The sequence below is a fragment of the Pteropus alecto genome, unplaced genomic scaffold (assembly GCF_000325575.1).
Source record: "Pteropus alecto unplaced genomic scaffold, ASM32557v1 scaffold146, whole genome shotgun sequence".
Classification (NCBI taxonomy): domain Eukaryota; kingdom Metazoa; phylum Chordata; class Mammalia; order Chiroptera; family Pteropodidae; genus Pteropus; species Pteropus alecto.
The window spans coordinates 3,014,475-3,036,306 of NW_006442107.1; the positions used below are offsets into that span (position 1 = coordinate 3,014,475).

The window sequence follows — 21,832 nt, forward strand, 5'->3', positions numbered from 1 at the left end:
GCTCAAGATGCCCCAGTAAATAATGGAGCCATAATTCAAGTCCAAGTGGTCTGACTTCTGGAGCCTGCATTCAACCAACATACCGTACTACCTTGTTATGGAATAATTGATGGATGGTTAGAAATGTAAGAAAAAAATTAAAATAAAAAAACTCCTCAGCTTCTGATCTTCTATTTAACTCAGTTTACTTTTGCTTTTTTATGTATTAACTACACATTTTTATTAATTTCATTTATGAGCTAAGTACATATTTTAATTAATCATCTATTGGCTATTATGTCCATTTTTTGGTGATCAATCTTACTTTCATGAGGGGTCACAGCACTCTTACAAAAGGTTTCAAGAAAAATCTCTTAGTCCTTTCCACCTTTCCTCCAACAAGATTGCCTCTAGAGCTTCTCTTATAGAAATTCTGATATTACCAGTGAACTTGGCATTCAGGTCATATCCTCGACCACCTATATCTATTTTGAAAATGGAAAACATGAGAGGGTTATAAATGCTACGGAAAGATCGTAATGTCATTCTGAGAATCAGAAACTCAATTTTCTTCCCCAGTTCTCCAGACACAGGCCCATGTACACAGCACAGGTGAGGGGGTGAGGTGTGTCCTAGGAGAGACAAGTATGTGGAAGGTGGCAGAAGGAACAGCAGGAGCCAGGCATGAATGGATTTTATCTATTCCTATTTTGAATCTGGGGCCCCCAGTGTGAATCTGGCTTTGCCCCTTACTGATCTGACCCTGGGTAAGTTAGTCACCAAGTTGATGTAATAACTCAACTCATAGCGTTGTTGTGCTACAAAGATTTAGTTATGTAATACTGAATACTTGGCACGTGCTTAGCACACAGAAGGTGCTCAGGAAATGTTAATTTTGCTCCTCTCCTCAAATCAGCTCTTCAGATACTGTTTCTTCTCTTCTTGGAGCTGCTCAGGTTTCCAGAGAAGTCCATTCTGACTTGCAATATGGGGATTTGAGTTTTCTCTTGATTCTCCCCAAAGAATGATTGTAGTACCATGGGCAGCCCTGCATCCTGCTCCTCACCAGGACCCCAAACATGTGGCTTTCAGCCTTACCTGCCATGGATGTTCAACAGATTGCTTGAATTCTTGAATTGCAAATGCTAGTGCCTTGACCAAGCATAAATCTGTCACCTCGGAGGTTTCGGAATGGCTCAATGCATTTCAATAAGGAGAATCATAACTGAATGAGAATTGCTAGTTGCTCTCTCCCCCTGGGCTCTGGAGGGATCTTGCGGATGCTCAGGGCAGGAGTGGTGCCTTTTATGCTCCCCAAATGGCTCAATGAGCTCTTTCATCCCAACAGATAGGCCCAACAGCTCCGCTGATAACTCTATGTTGTATCTTTTGGGCAATCTCTTGTTAATAATTAACGCCCCATCTTCTGTTTCCAAGTGTGACAGCTGTAATCATGTTCCTTTCAAGCTAATGAATTTCCTGCAGCAATGTGCAAATGTTAGCCAGGTGATGGCCCAAGTGTCACCCTGCAAGAAGAAAATGTTTTTGAGAAATGTAGATCAGAGTTAAAATGTCATTTCCTAAGCCATGCTGCCAGAGGCACATGCCATAACAAAAGTGTGATCAGAAATTCAAAGCTTTTAAACATCTTGCATTGGTTACATCAGCAGGTACAGCCTCTGTGGAGGAGAGAAGCTCAATTCCCAAATGTGACAACATGTGTGCCGGAAAGACACATGATTTGTTGTAGAAAACCTTGCTTTGCTCCCTGACCATATCACTTAACCAGCTGGTTATCTTTGGCAAGTCCTGTAACCTCTCAGAGCCTCCATTTTTTCATCTGTAAAATGGGAGGAAAATCCACCATACAAGATATTCTGACGATCAAAGGAGGCAGTCTGTGTAAACTGTAAAATGTTACCCCAAGAAATGAGGTTGATGTTATTTACATGGTAGTTACTCATCATCACTCATTATCAGAGCCCATTTATACAGAGAAAGGGTGGGAAAATGAAATACAACATTGACACGGACCCCAATTTAAAAGCAACAATCGAAATGCAAAAATACTAAAAATATAAAAATGGTAAAATTAAGTATAATAAACACATTGTTTTACATCAGGATGCTTCTCCAGAAAACAAGTACTCCTGTTACAATGTGAAATAGGATTCAGTTTGTAAGTTTAACATGTACCTATTTGGTAGAATTTAGTTACACTCGAACTTATTCAGTGTGATAGGAAGAGTAACATTCAGAAATTGTGGAAAACGTGTCACTCTTCCTTTGGCTCACTCAAATATCGAGATTAAATTTAACTCAAAATATTTATGACTTTGTTAGGGAAGAGTGAAAGTTTTAACCTGTTTAGGGTTTTAAAACTGCTAGAATAACAGCTCGCTTACTAGACCTTTATAAGCTTGAGAAGAGTAAACTGAAGCAGTCTATCCAGGCAATGGACAGAGCGCTGGATTAAATTAATTCAAAGCGAATGAGCTCATTTTACAACCTTAGCGAGCAAATTCAATTTCTTAAACAAAAATGTTATGCCTTAAGGGAATAAACACAATTCCTTATATTAAACATGGTTTACTTGTTTCAATGGTCAGGCTGTTTTATTGGTATGTCTTGCTTCTCATTAACTGTCAGCAAACAAAGGAATAATTTTATCATGAAGATAATGGAATATGCACAATTAAATCTGTTTAATCTTAAAAGACCTTTGCCCTACCTGGATCTGGGGTTATAACTGGATCCAAATATGTATTGATTAACCTCCTTGCTCTTACCTTTCCCAAGAAAAGGACTGGCTGGCTAAGCGTTTTGGATTTCACAAGGCTTTTTATTAAATACGATTTAAAGTTACATGTCAATAAATGAAGATTGCCTGAGAAGTCAAAGCCTAAACTTCTGTTTTCCCCGATAATGATGCAGGACTGTCCCCAGCTGGGTCCAGGGAAGTCACTTCCCTTCTTAGCCAGTAGAATGGGGAGGTGTCTGAGTGGGTGAGGTTGGGTTATATACTCTTTAGGGGGTGTCCAAATCTTACCCCTATAGAACCAAACTAAAATAGAGTCCCTTATGTCAATGACAAAATTGGAGAAGGTCAACACAGGCACATAAAAGGAAATTTAACTTAATTTTACAGAAATTTACAGCTATTCTCAGAAATCAGCAGAGGACACCAGCCAATCCCCAAAGCCGAATCTATTCACACCATCTCTGGACTTCCTTGTTCCCCTGACTCAGCTACCCTGATCTAAATAAGAAAGAAGACCACTAGGCAACCTATCAGCTGAAAACAAGCCAAATAACTTTTTTTATCCCATAAATATCCCTTAGTCTGTGAGCAATTTGGAACTCATTGCTCTCATAGCCCTGAGTTTCCCAGTTTGCAGGTCGAAAGCCTTGCCATAAACTCATCTGTCTGCTTTGTTTTATTCAGTATGCAGAGTTTGGTTCTTGACACCCTCTGTGCTTCTAAGTGTTTCTACAGCTGGAGCCCGCAGTGTGGCAAACAGCAGGCGGTTCACAGCAGAGGGCTGAGCTTCAAGCTTCTTCCACTTTCAAAATGCTTTAGATAAGAGGGTAGTTAACGGTGATCTCTCATCAAATGAAAGCAACAGTCCATCGATTTTTTTTCATGGGTGGCCGTAAAACAACCATTAAAAATAAACAAACAATAAACAGCTGGCAAACCCTTTGCCTCTTTTTTAGCTCACGCCTCCTCTCTTCAATCTGCCGCTGCCCTGGCTCTACCGGGAGGAATAAATACAGATGATGAGATATGTGATGTCTGCAGAAAGGGGTGGTGGCCAAGACATCACGGGTGGTTTATTGTGAAGGAGGGTTGGGCGAGGCTGGGATTTTCCTGCCGGATATGTGTGGTGGGTGTTGGAAATTATTTCTGGCCTCAAAAATTAATTCCTCCCTCCTGTTATGAGCACAGCCACCCCAGGGGCCCATCAGGCACATTTCCTTGTCCTTTTGAATACAGCCCTTTCACTGGAGGGAAGCTCTATAAATGAACATCTATTATTCGGTTTAGTCTTCGGGTCCTTCTGCTGGGTTATTAACGGCATCCCGTAGCCTGTTGCAGAAGGTTTGACGGTTGCCTGAGGAACTCCCGGACCTCATGCGGCCTTGCCTTTTCTAGAACTATTTAACAGCATGAGTTTGTATTAACATAGGACCAGAATCTGCAAGGAAGGCAAACGTGGTCAGTTACTATTGCCGTACAACCTTTCCTGCCATGAGAATGTCATTTCTTACCAAATTTAAGCACATTTCTTTGATTGACTTCTTCAACACTGTTGAGTGCCAGTGATTCCAAAAATTTGTAGTGTGTGTGTGTGTGTGTGTGTGTGTGTGTGTGTGACAGAGTATGTTTGGGTAACTGCATAGAGAAAAACTTTTTCAAGTACACATTACTTATCAAGAAACCCGTATTTCAAAGAGTGCTAGAAAATTCAATGGAGCTGCTTTTAAACCACCTCTACCCCACCGTAACAATTAGCCCAATCTAGCCAAGGTTCCTTTCATCTTCTCTCTCTGTCTCTTCTGGAGACACGTAACATCTGACAACTAACTTTGGGCTCTAGGGGTAAATCCCTTCTCTGATCCTTCATTACATTCTTAAGAATTCGGGGCCCTCGGAGACCAACCAGGGCCTTTGGATTCTCTTGATCTCTTTGAGAAGCGAGGAAGCATTCTATATTAAGAACCACTGATCTTTTCCTGGGATCCCCACGTGGAAGTGCTGCCCGAAGGATTCTGCTTACATGGCTGGCTTGGCATGAGCTGATGTCTCTACTCCTTCGGCTGCTGTGGAATGTTCCCTGGGAGAGAGTTGCTCTGTGTGCGATTACAGCTAATGGTTAGTCAGTCAGTCAGAGGCAGTCTCAGCTGGCTGGGGACAGAGGCACGTGTGAGGCACTCCTCACATCTCTGTGTGGCCCTGTGACATCCCTTTTCACTTCCTCCTCTGAAAGTTCTGGTCTCGAGGGGCCCTCAGCCCCGAGTGTAAATATCCCTTACATTCCCTTAGCCGGCCAATCTTAGACCGTGGATCCAGGAAGAGAACCTCTAGTGTGGGACCCCTGCTCAGAGTCAGGTGGTGGCAACAGCCCCGTGTGAATCTGCTCTTCTTGGCCTGGTCTTGACTTTTCTCTGCTACAATCAATAATCAATAATTCTATATCCTGTTTCCTAAGGGTCCTTTCTCTCTGACCTTAAAGTGGACAGAGCTGTTGAATTATGATATATGAACAGTGATTGTGCATTCGTCCCCTTCTCAGGGATGTTTGCCTGGCATCCTGTGCCTCTACTATGTACTGTCCACAGCCGCTGTTGTGACTGTTAAATACTTTAAAGACAGCTAGTCTGAATTAAGATGTGCTGTAAGTATAAAATACACACTGGATTTTGCACATCTAGTATGAAAAAATAATGTAAAATAGATCATCTCAATAATATTTCATATTGGTTATATTTCTAAAAGGATATTTTAGATATATTGGATTAAATAAAAGATATTATTCAAAACAAATTTCATGTGCTTCTTTTTTACCATTTCTTAATCTGGGCTCCTAGGAAATTTAAAATAATATATGTGGCTTCATGTGTGGTTCATGTTCTATTTCACTTGGGCCTTGCTGCTCTAGTAAATGCTTAAAAAGCCAGGTGGGTGGGGAGGGGTTTTTAAGCCAGAGATCTCCCAGAAAGCACGTTTTTACGTCGCTCACCTGCTCCTTTTAAGAATAAGGGTCTCTCTGATTGGCATCGAATGGGTTTGAGCTAATTCAGTAGTCTCCTGCATAGAGGCAAGCAAGGAGGGAGGAGGGAGGAGGTAAAAGAGAAATCTAGCCACTGGTGGGGCAAAAATTCCTGAATCTGGACAATATGATCGGGGTCCTGGCTCATAGTGACCCTCGTTGGCTGGGAGCCCAGATTGGTACAGCAAAGGGAGGCCTGAAACCTCAATTAATTTGTCCTTCTGCCTCTGGGGAAATACCAGCTATGTCATTTTGCCATCTGGGATGATAGAACCAGGCTGGGGCATTACTGCCTGGATGAGCGACTGGGCCTCACCAACGTAGTGAATTATGGGACTTTTTTTTTTTTTTTTAACAATAATGTATCCAGACCTTTTGGTCTCTGCCAATCTGGTAGTAAAAATAGCACCTCATTGCAGTTTTATTTTGCATTTCCCTTATCGGTTGTGAGACTGAGCATCTTTCTGCGTACTTCATGGTGAAACGATCAGCTAGTAAAGGAAATACCTTTAGGTGGGCAAACTATTCAAGACCTATCCAGTCACCTTGAGCAGAGAGCTCTTTATCTACATAAAAGGCCAGACCATCTCAGATCCAGGAGGTAAGGTGGAGGTTCTGGTGGACTGGGCAGCACCCTATTAAGCCTTCGTAAACAAACTTAGACCATCTGAGATAAAGGGGACACTTCTCCCTAGTTGGATCTCTATCACTGGCCTGGGAAGAGGAGCCCCCTTGGTGAGGAGTCACTCTGGCCCTAGTATGTTTGGGAAGATTGGAGGGGAGGATGTTGCAGAGTTCCCTCCCCAGGAATGAAAGCTGGGGAAGAAGCCCAATTTACCTCCTTCGAAAGGAGGAAATCAAGCACTATAAATGGGGAGATTATACCTTTGTAATTTCTCCAGATCCTTGGTAGGGATTAGCAATGAACCTCTTTCATGGAAAGGGTGTGAGCCTGTCTTTTAGCCCTGAGCAAGAGGGCTGTGGGTGTCTGCAGGGCCATGTGGGAGAGAGGGCAGGCTGGGACCCAGGAGCCAGCTGCATAGGAAGAAGGAGGGGGCAGGACCCCAGTGTGTGTGAGGAGGGGAGGGACAGCAAAGGGTGTGCTACCTTTATGACCCCTGGAACCTCAGCTCCTGAACTCCTCAAGCCCCTGGTCCTGCCACTCAACAAGGGGAGACTGCCAGCCAGCCCCTCTCTGGCCGGCAGTGGTACCCGCCTTAGCCAGAGGGAGAAAAGCAAAGCTGCTCAGTGACCAGAGGAGGGCGACAATATCCCGTCTTCCACCTCCCGAGAGCCTTCTTCAGGTCTGGGCAAAGCCCAGCTTAGGATTTCCAGGACACACTTGGAATTCTCACAGCAAGAAAGGGTTTATTCTGCTGCTGCAGTGGGGCAGGGAAAGGTCTCACTCTTCACAGCAAAAGCAGGAAATTTCTCTCATTCCTGTCTCCAGCCTTTCAATAGGTATTTGTTGAAGGCTTTTCTGTGCTTAGCTGATAATCACCTAAGGGTTACCCAGGCCTTGTTACATGAGCTGCAGGTGCACCTCCCGGCTGTCTGGTGCCTCTGCCCGGCCCCAAACAGCGGCCTGAGCTGCCCCAAGGGAAAGGAGTTTCCCCTGTTTTTGTGTGTGTGTTGGGTGGGGAGCTGGTTAATTCCTACTCACGCTTCCAGAACCGCCCCCCTTTGTCTTGTTTTTTGTTTTTGTTTTTGTTTTGGTGCTAAACTCATAAAATATAAAATCCACCATTTTAATCATTTTAAAGTATACAAGTCAGTGACATTTAGCACATTCACAATGTTATGCAATCATCACCACTATCTAGTTCCAGAGCTTTTTCATCACCCCAAAAGAAAGTGAATAAACAAGCTGTGGCACATCTAGACAATGGAATATTATTCAGCAATAAAAAGAAATGAGCTATTGAGCTGCAAAAACACATGGAGGAAACTTCAATGCATATTAAGTGAAGAAGCCAATCTGAACAGCCACGTACTGTATGATTCTAACTGTATGACATTCTGGAAAAGGCAAAACTGTGGAGACAGTAATAAGATCAGGGGCTTGAGGGAAGGGAGAGAGAAATGAAGAGGTGGAGCATGGGGGATTTTTAGGGCAGCGAAGCTATTCTGTATGATACTGTAACGGTGGATACATGTTATACATTTGTCAAAATCCACAGAACTTTGCAGATCAAAGAGCAAACTTAATGTACTATGGATGTTAGTTACTAACACTATATCAATAATACTTCTTCGATTTTAACAAATGTGCCACGCCAAGGCAAGAGGTTAGAAATAGGGAAACAAGTGGGGGGAGGAAGTATATGGGAACTTCATTTCCTCTGTAAACTTAAAGCTGCTCTAAGCAACATTCTATTAGTCAAACAACTGAAAAACCTCAACAGCCCCCCCCCCCGCAAATAAAAGGGTGACTGGGAGCTTCTGTGCCATAATTTCCTTTTATGTTTATTTGAATGCTGTTTACATGTGGGTGAAAGGCTGAGAACTACTGTATTGATGTTGGAACTACAAAGGTATAAGTCTGAGAATAATAACCATCACCTGGATGTGAATAGAAAAAAATAAAATGAAATCCTGGAAGAGTAAAATTAACTAACCCTGAAACTGCTCCATCTCCAGATTTCTTGTAAGAAAATAAATCTCTTGTTGTTTATTACTTGTAATTGGTCTTCATTTGCCTGCAGTTAAAAACATCTTAAATCATGTATAAGGATAATCAGCCCATTTTATACATAAGTAAGCTGAGGTTAGGAGAGATTCAGCTACTTGTCCAAGATCACACAGCTAGAAAGTGGTCTGGCTGTGATTCACCCGGTTTCCTAACTCCCAATGCTCCACATTCTTTCAATCTAATGTGTACTTCTCTTGAGTGTGGGAGGGACGTGTGATTTGCTTCTCACCAATAGAACCTGCCTCAGGTGTTGGAGGGACTCTCATCGCTGGCTTGATGAGTAAGTGGCCGTGTTGGAGAATCAAGGGACTGCAGACGTCTCTAGGACCCAGGGTGGCCTTCATAGGCTGGCAAGAAACTTCAGTCATTAAATAAAATTCTGCCAACCGCCAAATGAACTTGGAAACAAATCCTTCCCCAGTCAAGCCTCTATGAGAATGCAGCCCAGTTAGTACATTGATTACAGCCTTGTGACCCTAAGCAGAGGACCCAACTAAGCTGTGCCTGGACTCCTGACCCACAGAAATTGTGAGATAATAAATGGATGATGTTTTAAGCTATTAAGTTTGTGGTAATTTGTTATGCAGCAGTAAAAAACTAATGCACTATCCCCTATATGAGTCATATTTTGATTTTCCACAATTATCTAAATTGCAAATCTTGACATTGCTACAAATTTGGACTTATTTTTCAGGTGGATAAGCAATGATTCTGGAATGAAACAATTTGCTAGCGAGAGTTATCTTTTTGTTTTGAATTACAGGACAGCGGGAAAGAACCGTGTGGTTTGAACAGAGCATAATTAAATTGTCTTTCTTGAGACCTTGTGTCAATCTGATTAGCAAGCAAAGTATTTTTTCTTTTGGTTCCCCGGGTTGTAAATATTCTCTATCTGCTAAATCCTTTTGTCAGAAGGGATTTATGACACTAAATAACAAAGTACTTTCAGATCCAAATGATTTGCTTCATAGTTTCTCTTTTAATGAAAAACTTATTTCATTAAAAAAAAAAAAGACCCATGCATCTGATTTTATATTTCTCTTGTTAAAACAAAGACTTATATACTCTAACTACGTAGAACTCACTAAGCTATGCCTGTTAATGGCCCTCCGCCAGACAAAGGATAAAGTCTCCTTTATCGTGAAGATGTAGCTGAGAAGCAGCCTAGAGGGGGTGACCAGCCTTGTCACCCCCGCTTACAGGTTTGACTTACAAAGGTGGTATGCTGTTAAACCGAGGGACAGGGAGGTAGGGTGGGGTGGACAGACTCCAAGGCCAAGTCCAGTCCCAATTCTAGACCACAATATTAAAACTAGCCAAGAACTCCAGTTTTGAGTTACTAGTATGTAGGATTAGCTGGAAGTCTATTACATTTTAAGGAAGCTTTATCACCAAAGAAATCCCAGAGCTGGCAGATAGTGTCTAGGGCAGTCCTCAAACCGCTTCCAGAGAACGGGCTGCTAATCTTGGTCGATCCCCAGAAAGGACATGCTTTCCAACATCCATCTGAGAAGTGGCCATGGCAGACAAACTTCAGGGGAGATTCCTTGAGGGAGCAACACCGTGAGCAGCCAGAGGGGCTGACACCAGCATAGGCAGCCTCTGCTGCTTCTATTCCAGTGACTCCCACGTGTGGTTAACATTCTTCTTTTTTCCAAATGGGTTCTTGTATTGCAGTTTTGTTTGTTTGTTTGTTTGTTTGTACTGCAGTTTCCCCGTTCTCTTCACCACTGTCTTTTGGGAATGCTGGGGTAGATAGTTTACCTTTAGCCTTTGCCCGTTGATCTGCTCCACCAAGGCCTCTCAGGGGAGCTCACCTCTCAGAGGTCCTGGATTTGGAGGTGGATGAACCAACTAGCTCAGCCTTTACTCGTTCAAGGTATGTTGTATTTATCTGTTTCCACAGCCCTGGGATATAGTAATCCTCACTCCATATTTGTCCATTGAGGGAATAATTGAAGTGATTTTTAATGGTCTTTGTTTTGTGGGTCAGGAAACAGAGGCCCGGGAAGGCGAGAGGCCTGACCCGATCTCTGAATGACGGGAAAAGTTTCAGACCGATGCCTGCTGAATCACCGGTGGTCTCTTGGCCTCCAGATGTCCTCGTGTCTCACTGTCTGTGTCAGCGGGAACAATGAGGCCCAAGAATCAAATTCAAACCGTGGCTTCAACAGAGCACAACCTTCGTAAACTCAGCGTCTCTCTCCCTCTGCTCCTAAACTAAATTGGTTCCTGCTCATTTCATTTCTTCCCCGGTTCTGATGGAAGCTTGGCTCCAGATGCTCTGGGTCTGTAAGTCAGGATCTCGGAGACACAGTGGACTACGTTTCTGGCTTAATCATGCACGAAAGAGCAGAAACCAGCCTGCTGGAAAAAGTGCTGATGTGGGAGACGATGGGCACAGACTTCTGCAGGGGCCCATTCCAAGGGCACGGAAGGTTCACGCCCCATCTCTCATGACCTCTAGCTTTCCCATTGGTTCTTGGCCTCCAGGAAGGCAGGTTGTGAACTAGGGTTGCTGCTGGGGAGTGAGCTGTCAGAGACAACACACATTAGGACAAATAGCTCGTGGGGCGAATTCACCAAAACCAAATCGAGTAACATTCTAATCCATATGAAAACAAGCCCCTGAGTGGCTTGTGCCAGATGAGGTAAGTGGAAAGCATGATGTCACCGTTCAGGCATGGTCCCTCCCTCCCTCCCCCCACCATCTCTGTGTCACCCCCTTCTTGCTTTTCTCCCTCTCCCCACTCCTTTCATCTTGGGATAGGCTCCCCTCCTTGCTCTCTCTCCAGCACTGGGGGGCAAGGCATCTTCTCTCTTTCCCCAAGGCTTTCTGACAAGACCTGTGCAGGGTGTCTCCACTTTTTAAAGACACACTCAGTAGCAGTGAGGTGAGAAAGACGGATAAGGCATGGAATCTGTTGCAGCCTTTGACAGGTGACAGGCATCTCAAAACCCCCACCCCCAAGGGGAAGGGTCTCTAACAGTGAAAAAATTTCCCTCACCTTATGGGCGCTATTTTGTAGTCCTTGAAATCAAACCATAGACCTAAGGCTGGCAAATTCAGAATTCAGCTGAGTAGAAGCAATGGGGAGGTGGGAAAGGGAGGGACAAGGTTAACTCTGCCCAGAAGCAAGTCTGGCCGGCGTCGTGGGCCTGTGGGACTGCTCGCTGCCCCCTTCCAGCCTGGAGCAGGTGGTCAGCAGACAGGAGACAGGCTGCTCCTCCTGCTCGGTCCTTTGTCTCCACTCTGTCCCCGTCGGATCGTGGGATCTCATTATCCTCTCCTCCAGGCCTCTGCAGCTGCTGCTGACTGCTTTCTCCTCAGCTCTCCCCCTCTTCCCCGCCTGCTGCCCACGTTTCTCCCCCTCCCAAAACTCCTTGTTCTTCCCGGTAATTCCATCACCAGGCATTTGATCCAATTTTAGGTCCATGGCTTCCCAGGAGTGGCAGATGGACGGTATGAGTCCCCAAAGGAAGAGCTGGTTTGAGACTTTGCCTGAGTCAGACGGGTGATGCTCGAAGCATAGGAGCAGCGATGGTGGGTAAATTTCTGACACTCCTTGCCCAGAGGTGAGGTCCTTTAGGGCAGCAGTGGGTCGGTCGTGTTCATGCTGCATCCCCAGCTCTAAGCGCTGTGCCTGGCCCGTAGCAGACACTTCATCAGTGATATTGTGTGAACCATGTCCGGGACTGTTGGGGAGGCCCTTGCTGTGGAAACTTGTCCCAAGGAGACCTCCTGTGGGTGCTGGAGCCATCTATCCAGGTGTGTGTGCACCCTGACTCCCTTGTTTAAGTCACCCTTCACACTATACGTGTGTGCAGGACTTCACACTGTGCGGCATTTCCAGAGCCCTGGCACTCTTGGGCGTGTCGGCCACATCAGGGCACCATCCAGGACTTGCAGGTGAGACCCGTTTGACAAAAGATAGGACTGAGTCGGCACTTCTGAGCTTGATCTCAGACCAGCCTCTCCAGTAACCTTCCCTCTAAAGAGTCAGTTCTTGGGATTTCAGACCAAGAATTCTGATGGCCTCTGCCGTTCTGCTGGTTTGTGCAAACAAAACGTCTTCCTCAGGCCGGGTTGGAACAGGTAAGAGAATAAGTGATTGGAAGACACTGAGGTGATTGATTTGGGCCCCACAGAGGGTGTGAAAAGAGAAGGGAAAGCAACAATGACACAAAGCCACTTGCAGGTGTTCCTGGCAAGCAGCCGGAGGTGTTACCAGCGAGGGTTGTCAGCTGGGAACTGCCTGGGCACGGGGCTGGAGTCCCGCTCTGTCTTTCTGAAGCAGAGAGCAGGTGAGGAGGTCGGCTAGTTGGCTTGAGGGATAATCGTCCTCACAGCCAGGCTGGGTGTCCATAAAACTCTAATAGCGGCTTTGCAGAGCCTAATCCTATAGCCTGAGCAGGCTTCCCTCCTCCCTCTTATAAGTCAATAGACTTTCTTTCCACAAGAGAGGAACCTTGGAGTGACCTGTTTGTCACTTGCACAGCAGAGACTGCGGCTTGAGCCCCAGAGTGCGAGACAAGTCTGCGCCTGCTCAGAGGCTGGTGGGGACGGCCCTGCCAGGAGTCCGTTTGCTTCAGGGAACCGAGCCCGTCCTCCTTCCTCCCTATAAGAGAAGGGAGCCTTGAAGCAGTAGGAAGAGGCAGGAAAAGGTGAAACGGCTAATTTATAGGGTCTATCAGCAGCTCTGGCAGCCACGGGCAGGGGCTCTGAGTAGGGCTTCGCCATGACTTCCCTGTGGCTACTGCTACCCCAGCAGTTGCCACTTGGACATTGAGTCCCTTTGACCTCAACAGTAAACACGGCCTTTCAGAGCCTGAGATGAAGGGGGAGGACAGGGCAGGTGTGGGTCAAGGTGCCCGAGACGGTTTCTTTGTGCACACTTGAAGAGGAAATTGGCTAAGGCTGAATGTTCTGCATATCAGGCCAGAGAAGAGGTTTCTGGTCGGAATGTTCCTCCTTCCTCATCACCACTTACTCATATTCCCTGCCTCCTCACAGGCTCCCGTCCTGACCTGACTCTCTGTCCCATCAGATTCTCCATCCAGAAGAAAACTTTTCCAAGACGGCCTTTCTCCACCTTTCCCTAGAGAATGTTCCCTATTCATTCTCAGTCCCGTTCAACCTCTGGCTCCTTCACCAAGTGATCTGTGATTCTTCTACCTGGTCTTCATCACTCTTGCTTTGAAGGTTCTCTTAGGGAAGGCAAAACTTTACCTCTACCCCTCTTAGGCTTTCAGTTGGGACTCAAACAAAAAGAGAGATTAACAAGAGGAAAAATAACAGTGTCTTAACGCACATCATACAAAACCTAATACAGAGAGTAACTCAAAGTGCTGGCTTGGAACTCTGGCTGAATTTCCACGCAGGACAATCCATCTGTAGAGAAATGACAGGACAAAGGAAAGCAGGTTAAAGCAAAGAGTGGGAACGTAAAAGTATGGGAGGAAACTAAGGAGTATTGCTGGTTTGCAGAGTCCTCTGGTGCCCTCTCTGGGCTGATAAATCTACCTCTAATAAGAGGAAAGTTTATACCCTGCCCTTAGGCAGAAAAGAGGAAAGGTGGAGAGCTCTTCCTGCATTTGCTGCTTCTTAATTGCCCTCAGCTCAGAGTAATTTTTATGCTGAAGCGGCAGATTTGGGGGTGACACATTACGCTATCTTTCATTCTGTTGCGGGCTCACACCTTTCCTCCCCGTTTCACCCGAACGGCTGTGACCTCTGTCCCTGTCTCTCAGGCCTTGCTCTGAGTCTAGCTAAGCCGGTGAGGGATTTCATGCTAGTGCAACATGTTGTTTCGTCCAGGTTGCGTGCAATAGTAGAAAGACAGTGATGTGAGAGATGTCGGCTCTCTGGGACAGACTGGAGGAGCTGGTGAAGGAGCCTTCTCTGCAGAGCTTTGTTTACTCCATTTGGGGGACAACTGCCAGTCACAAGAGGTCTAGCCCTGGCTGCTTTTTTATCTGACTGGGTCCTGTTATGTTTTTTAATGAACAAAGTTTTGTTTCCACAATCCTCAATAGATGCAGACCTTTGTAATTACGAGTTATCATAAGAATGTTCCATTCCTTTTGACCTAATTTTGTAAGCAGAGAACTAACTGAGCTTTCTGAGCGCAAGACGGCTTACCTTCCGTCAAATCGGTGGCCATCCTTGGCAGCAGCTCCTTCCACTTACAGATTCAGACTGAAATTTCCTTTGCATGCTCGAGGTAGACTCATCTCATTGTCAAGTCTAATAAATAAGTCACAGCTCAGAGCCACGGGACCCAAATGTAAAATGCAATGTCTGGCACCACTGGAGACAAAATAAATCACTTGGAATCTGGTAAGCAGGTCATCTTGATCCTCCAGTTTGTTCTGGTGACTTTAGTGATTGATTTTGCTAAACTCGGATGAAGCAGGAGGATATTTAGGTTCAGGGCTTCCAATGAAATGAAAGCGGTTGAGCCAAGATGAGATCATGAAACCTTTTGTGAAGGGAGGTGGAGAAAGGAACCTTGACTCTTTGCTTCTCCAAGGCTTATGGTTAGTCCCTTATGAGGTTTGATTCTACTTCTTGCCTTCAGATTTCAAGAGACATTATCGTATCAGTTTAAAAAACACTTCTTTTTTGTTTGGGGCAGTTTAAATGGTTTTACAAAGGATTTTTAAGACAAGAGGCCAACACTTTTATGATTTGATTTGGTTTGAAGGAGACCTGCCCCACGAAGACTGCATGGGGCCTGGAGTTCTCCTGTGAGGGTCACTTCTTTACTTTGAGAAGATGAAGACCTCACTGGAATGTAATATTATAGGAAAAGGATTAAGGCCTTACTCAGCTCATAGCATTCTAGAACTGTGCTGTTCGACAGAAGTACAATGTGAGTCGTCTGTGTCATTTAAAACTTTTATGTTAGCCAGCTGCACCAAAAAAGAAAAAGTAAAACAAGATGGGTGAAGTTAGTTTTAATACAAGATATCAAAAATGTTATAATTTCAATATGTAATCAATCTCAATAATTATGAATGAGATATTTTACATTCTTTTTTGGGAGGGTTACGAAGGCTTTGCAATCTGGTATGTATTTGACACAGGACATCTCCATCTGAGCAGCCATATTTCAAGTGTTCATGTTTCCAGTCTCTAGGGAAGGAGACAGACAAGGGAGAAGGTGTCAGAAATGGCTTATTGGATAGCCAACCACAGTGAATGTCGCAGGTCCCCAGAGAAGGCGTTCCGCTGCAGAGGGAAGAGTGTAGAGTATGAGCCTTGCTATGTGATCTTGTCCCTGTCACCTGGCCTTTCTGAACCTACAACCTTATTTCTAGGGTGAGGGGTTGGATGTGTTCGATGTCCTTCTGTTCTAACGCCTCTGATTTTATTTAAACTCCCTGAGAGCATTGAATGAGCTGTCCAGTGGTAACGTAATTAATTTAATGCAATCCATTTGGTAAAAACAGCTGTGGCTCTTCTCCTTCCTATGGTCAGGGGACGTTTCTTGGCTGGATAAACTCTTATGCTCATGGATTTTGATGGAAGTTTAATTACACCAATAACCTGGTGTCCTTGGTCTCTGGATGTCTATCCTCAGTGAGAATGTTAGACTCGGTGTATGTGCTAAGCCAAAGGGACTTCTCTTGGCATTGACTGACCTCCGTTTTGCCCAGATTGGGTCAGCCCCAGGCAGAACTGTGGAGAAGAGGTGGCCTCTGGAAGTCCCTCCATATCCTCTCCTCGCACCTGGCATTCATTACTCATGATTGGGTTTACCCAACTCTGGCTCAGTTGGGGGCTTTGTCTGAATCCTCCCCAGAGCACTTCGCCTTATGGAACTACTCAGCTTCCTTCCTTTTCTCAAAGCATGGCTACAGGGGGTCTCTGTGATGAGCTACTTATGCCCATGTGTAGAATGGATACAGGAAAAGCTTTATCAAAGCTCCCCTTCACATCTAGGTCAGGTATGGGTGCTCAGTGCAGGGCTCCCGCTGGCAAGGCCAGCCAAAGGCAGGCAGCTGAGTCAAGACTCTTCTTGGTTGCAACGAACAGAGTGCACTCAAGGGAGATGATGCACATAAAGAGGTGGTATACAACAGTAGTGGGTATCTGATGGAAACTAGGGGTGGGAGGTACAGTCAGGTCCCTGCGAGGGATTGAAACAGAAAGAAACCTGACCAGCAACACTGGAGCAGTTTCCTTCTCTTTCTCTCTGTCGTCCTCCTGCTTCATTCTTCTCCCTCCGTGATTAAGGACACGTGATGAACTTGGTCACTCCATAGTTCCAAAGTTGGCCTGTCTTCAGTTCAAGCAACAGCAAAGACTGACAAGCATCTAAGTCCCCAGGAGAAAGAATATGATTGGCCAAACTTGGGTCAGGTTTGCCCTAATCCAGGTTTACTACGATGGGGGTAAGGGGTGACGGAGAAAGGTCACCTTGATACAAAACCTAGATGCAGGGGCCTTTCCTGTGGGCGAGGAGCTTACTTCTTAGAGAAGGGAGGGTGTGGGCTGGGCAAATACTCCAAAGGCTGGTGTCTTTGTTGTTGATTTAGGAAGCGGATTCTCCATATTGTTTGATGTAATGTAAAAACCCCGGAGAACACATAATATTGAAAGTGTTACTGGGTCTGAACTCCGGATCCATCATTTGCTATTGGTATAATCTTATTTATTTAAATTATTTATCACACCTTATAGCATAACATTTTCTAAATGCCAAACACTGTATTGGTCTAAGTACTTTACTTATTTTAACTTATTTAATCCTCATGATTCTACATGATAGGTGATATTATTATCCTCATTTTACGTATGAAAAAATTGAGGCATAGAAAAGTTAAGTAACTTGTCCCAGGTCACACAGCTAGTAAGTGGGAGAACTAAAATTTCAGCCTAGGCTGTCTGGCTCTATTATCCTTGCTCCAAACCCCTACATGTCGTGCTGATCTTGGATAAGTCATTTAACTTCTCTGTGCCTCAGTTTTCTCATTTGGGAAATGGGTTTAATGACATCTGCCTCCTCAGTTGCGGAGATTAAGATAGATGGCACATATGAAGCCCTGCTGCTCTATATTAGAGTCTCCAGAGAAACAAAACCAATAAGAAACATATATATGTGGGGTGGGGGAATGGGAAGAGGGAGAGAGAATTGGCTCACATAATTATGGAGGCTGGCAAACCTGAAATCTGCAGAGTGGGTTAGCAGGCTAGACACCCAGGGAAGAGCTGATGTTGCAGCCAAAGTCCAAAGGCCATCTGCTGCAATTCTTTCTTGCTCAGGGGAGGTTCATCTTTTGTTCTATTCAGAACTTCAACTGATGGGACCAGGCCCACCCTGTATTATGGAAAGTAATCTGCTTTACTCAAAGCCCACTGCTTTCAATGTTAATGTCATTTAAACACACACTCACAGAAAAAATAATCCAGAATATTTGGCCAAATATCCGGGGACCATGGCCCAACCAAGTTGGCACGTAAAATTAACCATCACCCCTTCTAATCATAACTGGTAGGATCCCATATGTGAGGAGTCTGATCTCTTCCTTCTCACCTCTAGGCCCCCAGAGAACCATCTTCCAAGGGTTGGAGTTGCGTGTGGCTCAGCCTGATGGTTGACATCTTCATTTCTCAATCTTGTCTCTCAGTTCACGTGGCCATTCCTCAGGCAGCTACACAGCCAGAGTTCCCTCAGCCACAGAGCTCTGAAACTCTCAGCTTGGTGTTCCAGTGCAGCTCTGGGTAGCTGGAAATGACTGCTTCCTAAAGCAATTCATCGTGCATGTGCCACAATTGCCCCGGCAGTAACCATGATAACAGAATGAGCAGTGAGCTATCTTGCCACAGGCTTGGCTTTCATAGGCAGACCATGATTCAACAAGAAAAGGTATCTCAGATGTTAGATTGCTTAACATCTGCTTCAGCATGCATGTTTTTATTATTATATTTTAATAATGTTGCATATTTTAAAAAATACGTACACGTATTTTACCAAGTAAGATCTCTGTTATAAATAGTTGTGTTGCCTCATCTTTGCTGTAATGTTCTCATGAGACAAACTCTCACACAACTTTAGAATTTCAGGAGACACAACTATATTCAAAGTCACTGACAAGTAGAAGGTTAACTCAGCAGGCCCCAGTTGCTCATACCTTGTGCATTCCAAAGGAAGGCCAATCTTCAGAAGGACTGGCTCCTGGAGATAAACTCTGAGCCCTCAGAATATCCTGCCTGGTAAAAGTGGTTTTGTACCTCTGAGGCCTTGGGCCATGCTGTATCAATTTGATCTCTGAGGGACCAGAGACTAACTCAGATCAGACCCAGAGTCCTATGCAATTTATCCCCAGTAAAAACTCTGGACACCGTGGCTTGACAATAATTGACGTGTGGTCACACATTGCTGCTGGGAGAATTAAGCGTGTCCCCGTGCAACTCCTTTGAGAAGGGCACACCATTTTGTGCTCTTTGCTGTTGGGGCTTCTCAACTCCTTCTTCCTCAAACCCCATTTCCTACATTCTAGCAGCCCAGGCCTCAAGGCTTCTCAAAGATAAAATTTCAACCTGGCCTGGCTCTGGGCCATTCTCTTTATGCACAGCCAGGGACGTGAGGTAGTTACTCTGAGCTGACACCTTGGGGAGAATCTCATAATTGGCTTAGCAGGGTGCTCTTCTTGGCTCACATGCATTTCAATAGTAGAAAGTTCCTTTAATCAAAGGGCTTTTCAGGGAAGTCAAAAGAAACAGAAACAAAATTTTAAAAACCTCTCTATTGTCTATATTTATATATGTTGAATAACGAATGGAGTTGGGCTAATGCTTTGACGCAAGTATTACAAAGGGGTGAACTTCAGATGGGTGGAATCTCAGGCATCTGTGAGGTGTGGCTCAGGCAGGCATTTTGGGTGGTTGGCTCTCTCAAATCTCATGATGTTGGCACCTTTTGTAGTGACTGGAGGAAAGGATGAACCTTGGTCAGAAGGTTTAGAGTTAGCTCTTAGATCTGGTTTGAAATCTACGATATGAAGACCAGGCTGGACCTAGATGATCCTGGAATCACTTTCCTGATTACCCATCTGTGCGTCCCCTCTGACTGCATCCCCTCAAAACACTGGCCTTAATGGGTACAGGGAGAAGCCGGCCAGGCTCTGATGAATCAACCATTGTCAAAGGCAGGATCAGATAATATATAAACGAATGAAATAATGCATAAATGAACAAACCAATCATCATTCCAATAAAACTTTATTTGGCCTGTCCTGATCAAGTTTAATAATGCTTAATAGATTTTTTTTTTGAAACATGAGGAGTAATAACAGTTCCTCTGAAATAATAATAATAATATATGAACTTCTGGTCAAGGTCAGCAGCTTGTTCCTTTACCAAAAAAGTAAAGCCGCCCTCTGAGGACCAATGGCACATGAGGAGCGGTGTACACTTCCTTTTCTTAAAACAAAACAACAAAAAACGAAAAAACAAACCAAATACTTCATATTTACATATCTTCCATTTAAAAATTGGTCAGTGTGATTAATTGCTTTTAAATATAAGTTTCTAATGTGTTGCAGGTTCCGATGTACAAATCCTAGTTAGCTGATTAGATTTAAGGTGCTGTTGAGGTGAGGGTGAACATGGCCAAGACCACTGGGGACCCTCTGCTTAGAGTGGCTAGACTTCCTGTGGGCATCTTTGGGCATGCTGGGGGAGCTGGTGGAGCTAAACACCAGGGGTGGAAATGGCACAGAACTCCAGGGGACTGGGCTATGCTTCTGCTGTGCCCAAACACATTACCCCAGGCTCTGTGTGAGTGCACCTCTGGGTGTGCATGCTCCAAACTCATCCTGGCCTAAATTAGGAGGAGCATGGATGCCTGGGGTCCCTTCCTTTGCTATGGGGTCCCCATGCTGCTGCCTGACCCCTAAGGGCCCTTAATATTGGCACCCCACCTTTCACACCTTCCTTTCTGGATTCCTTGTCCCCCAGGCCACTTGCTCTTCAATGCATTTCTTTAGGGCCTGCCCTTTGCCAGGGCTAAATGGAAGATTGAAATTAAGGGCAGTATTAATGAAGCCTGATAGGTCCCAAGTGAAATCTTCTCTCCTAACACATTTGCTCTATGGTGGGCACCTCACTGGGTGGTGGGGGAGAGGGGAGGCGCGGATGGTGGCTGGAGGGGTTTACAGAATCGCTATCTTCAAACTCACTGGGTATGACATCCCCTTGGGAACTAGGGCTGAGTCTTGTCTGTGCATGTGTCAGGAAAAGTGCATAGGAAATTCTGGAGGAGGTATGTGCACACGGGCCTGGGAAAATCAGTTATTTTACCCACAGACCTCAAACTAGTCTTATCTGAAACAGATTTCAGACCACGAAGGAGTGAGGCACACATAAGGGCGTGGCAAATAAGAATATTTACGTACTTGAGAAGCCAGAAAAAATGTGCGTGGTGACGTGAGGAAAGAAACGGGCTCAGTTCCTAATTTTGGAATACAAGAAACATTGCTCTGAATCAAAGAACATTGTATGGGGTCAGATGGTAATGGACAGGAAGACATATCTTGGACTATTTTCTGACCGAAAAGCCCGTATGACCCCAGCAGAGGAAGATATTATGTAGTGGACAGACACAGGCCTGGGGGCAGGGAGACTGGGACTCAAGGCTTGCCCTGACACTGGCTACGTTGCTTCTCTGGGTTTCAGTGTCCTTGCTGTGTCAGTTGAGGCGAGCTGAGACAGCTGGTTTCAACCTGCGAGATTCCTCTGTACCCAGCCCAGGGCCTACAGACTGCTGTCTAAGCCATCTTTCTTTCCTGCATGCCACCACTTATAAAACGCAAGGGTCTCTTCTTCACTGGGAAAGTGATCAACCCCCAAACTAAGCTCCTGATCAAACCCGCTCCCAGAGGTTAAAGGCTAGTTATTAAGGCAGTTTAAGAAATGGACATTCCTCTCACTCCTCGGATCCTTCCTGTGTTCTGCTAACCCCCCAGGCAGCAGAGAGGGTTGGGTGGGTGGTGGAGGTGCAAGGGAGGGGGCCTCCTTCCGCCAGGCCGGCCAGGTGGCCTCCCACTGTGTGTGTGTGTGTGTGTGTGTGTGTGTGTGTGTGTGTGTGTGTGTGTGTGTGGAGGGGGTGCTGGAGCGCCCCCTACACGCTCACCACCTTTCTTTGGAGAAGGCCTCTGTCTGCACTAGATCCCCAGAGTGCTCGGAGATGCACGTGCCATTGAGGTCGCCCCGTTTATTTTCTGGCAGGTCCTCAGGTTTGGTGCAGAGCTTCAGGGCGCGGGAGATGAACACGTCCAGGTCGAACTGGGGGCTAGCACCCCCGTCGATGGGGGCCGGGCGGCCGGGAGGGGAGGCAGACAGGCGGTGCTCAAGGCCGTCGGGGGGCGGGCTGGCCCG

General features: G+C 45.4%; 1 protein-coding gene across 1 annotated transcript in view; it reads right to left on the reverse strand.

Annotated features, from left to right (window-relative positions):
• Positions 1–19,656: 19,656 nt before the first annotated feature.
• MAPK4 (mitogen-activated protein kinase 4) overlaps positions 19,657–21,832 on the reverse strand; it is a 124,080-nt gene continuing 121,904 nt past the window's right edge. The window contains 1 exon segment of the mRNA XM_025038681.1: positions 19,657–21,832. This exon segment is cut by the window's right edge and continues 64 nt beyond it. Coding sequence (XP_024894449.1) covers positions 21,584–21,832 — 249 coding nt within the window. The 3' untranslated portion in view covers positions 19,657–21,583.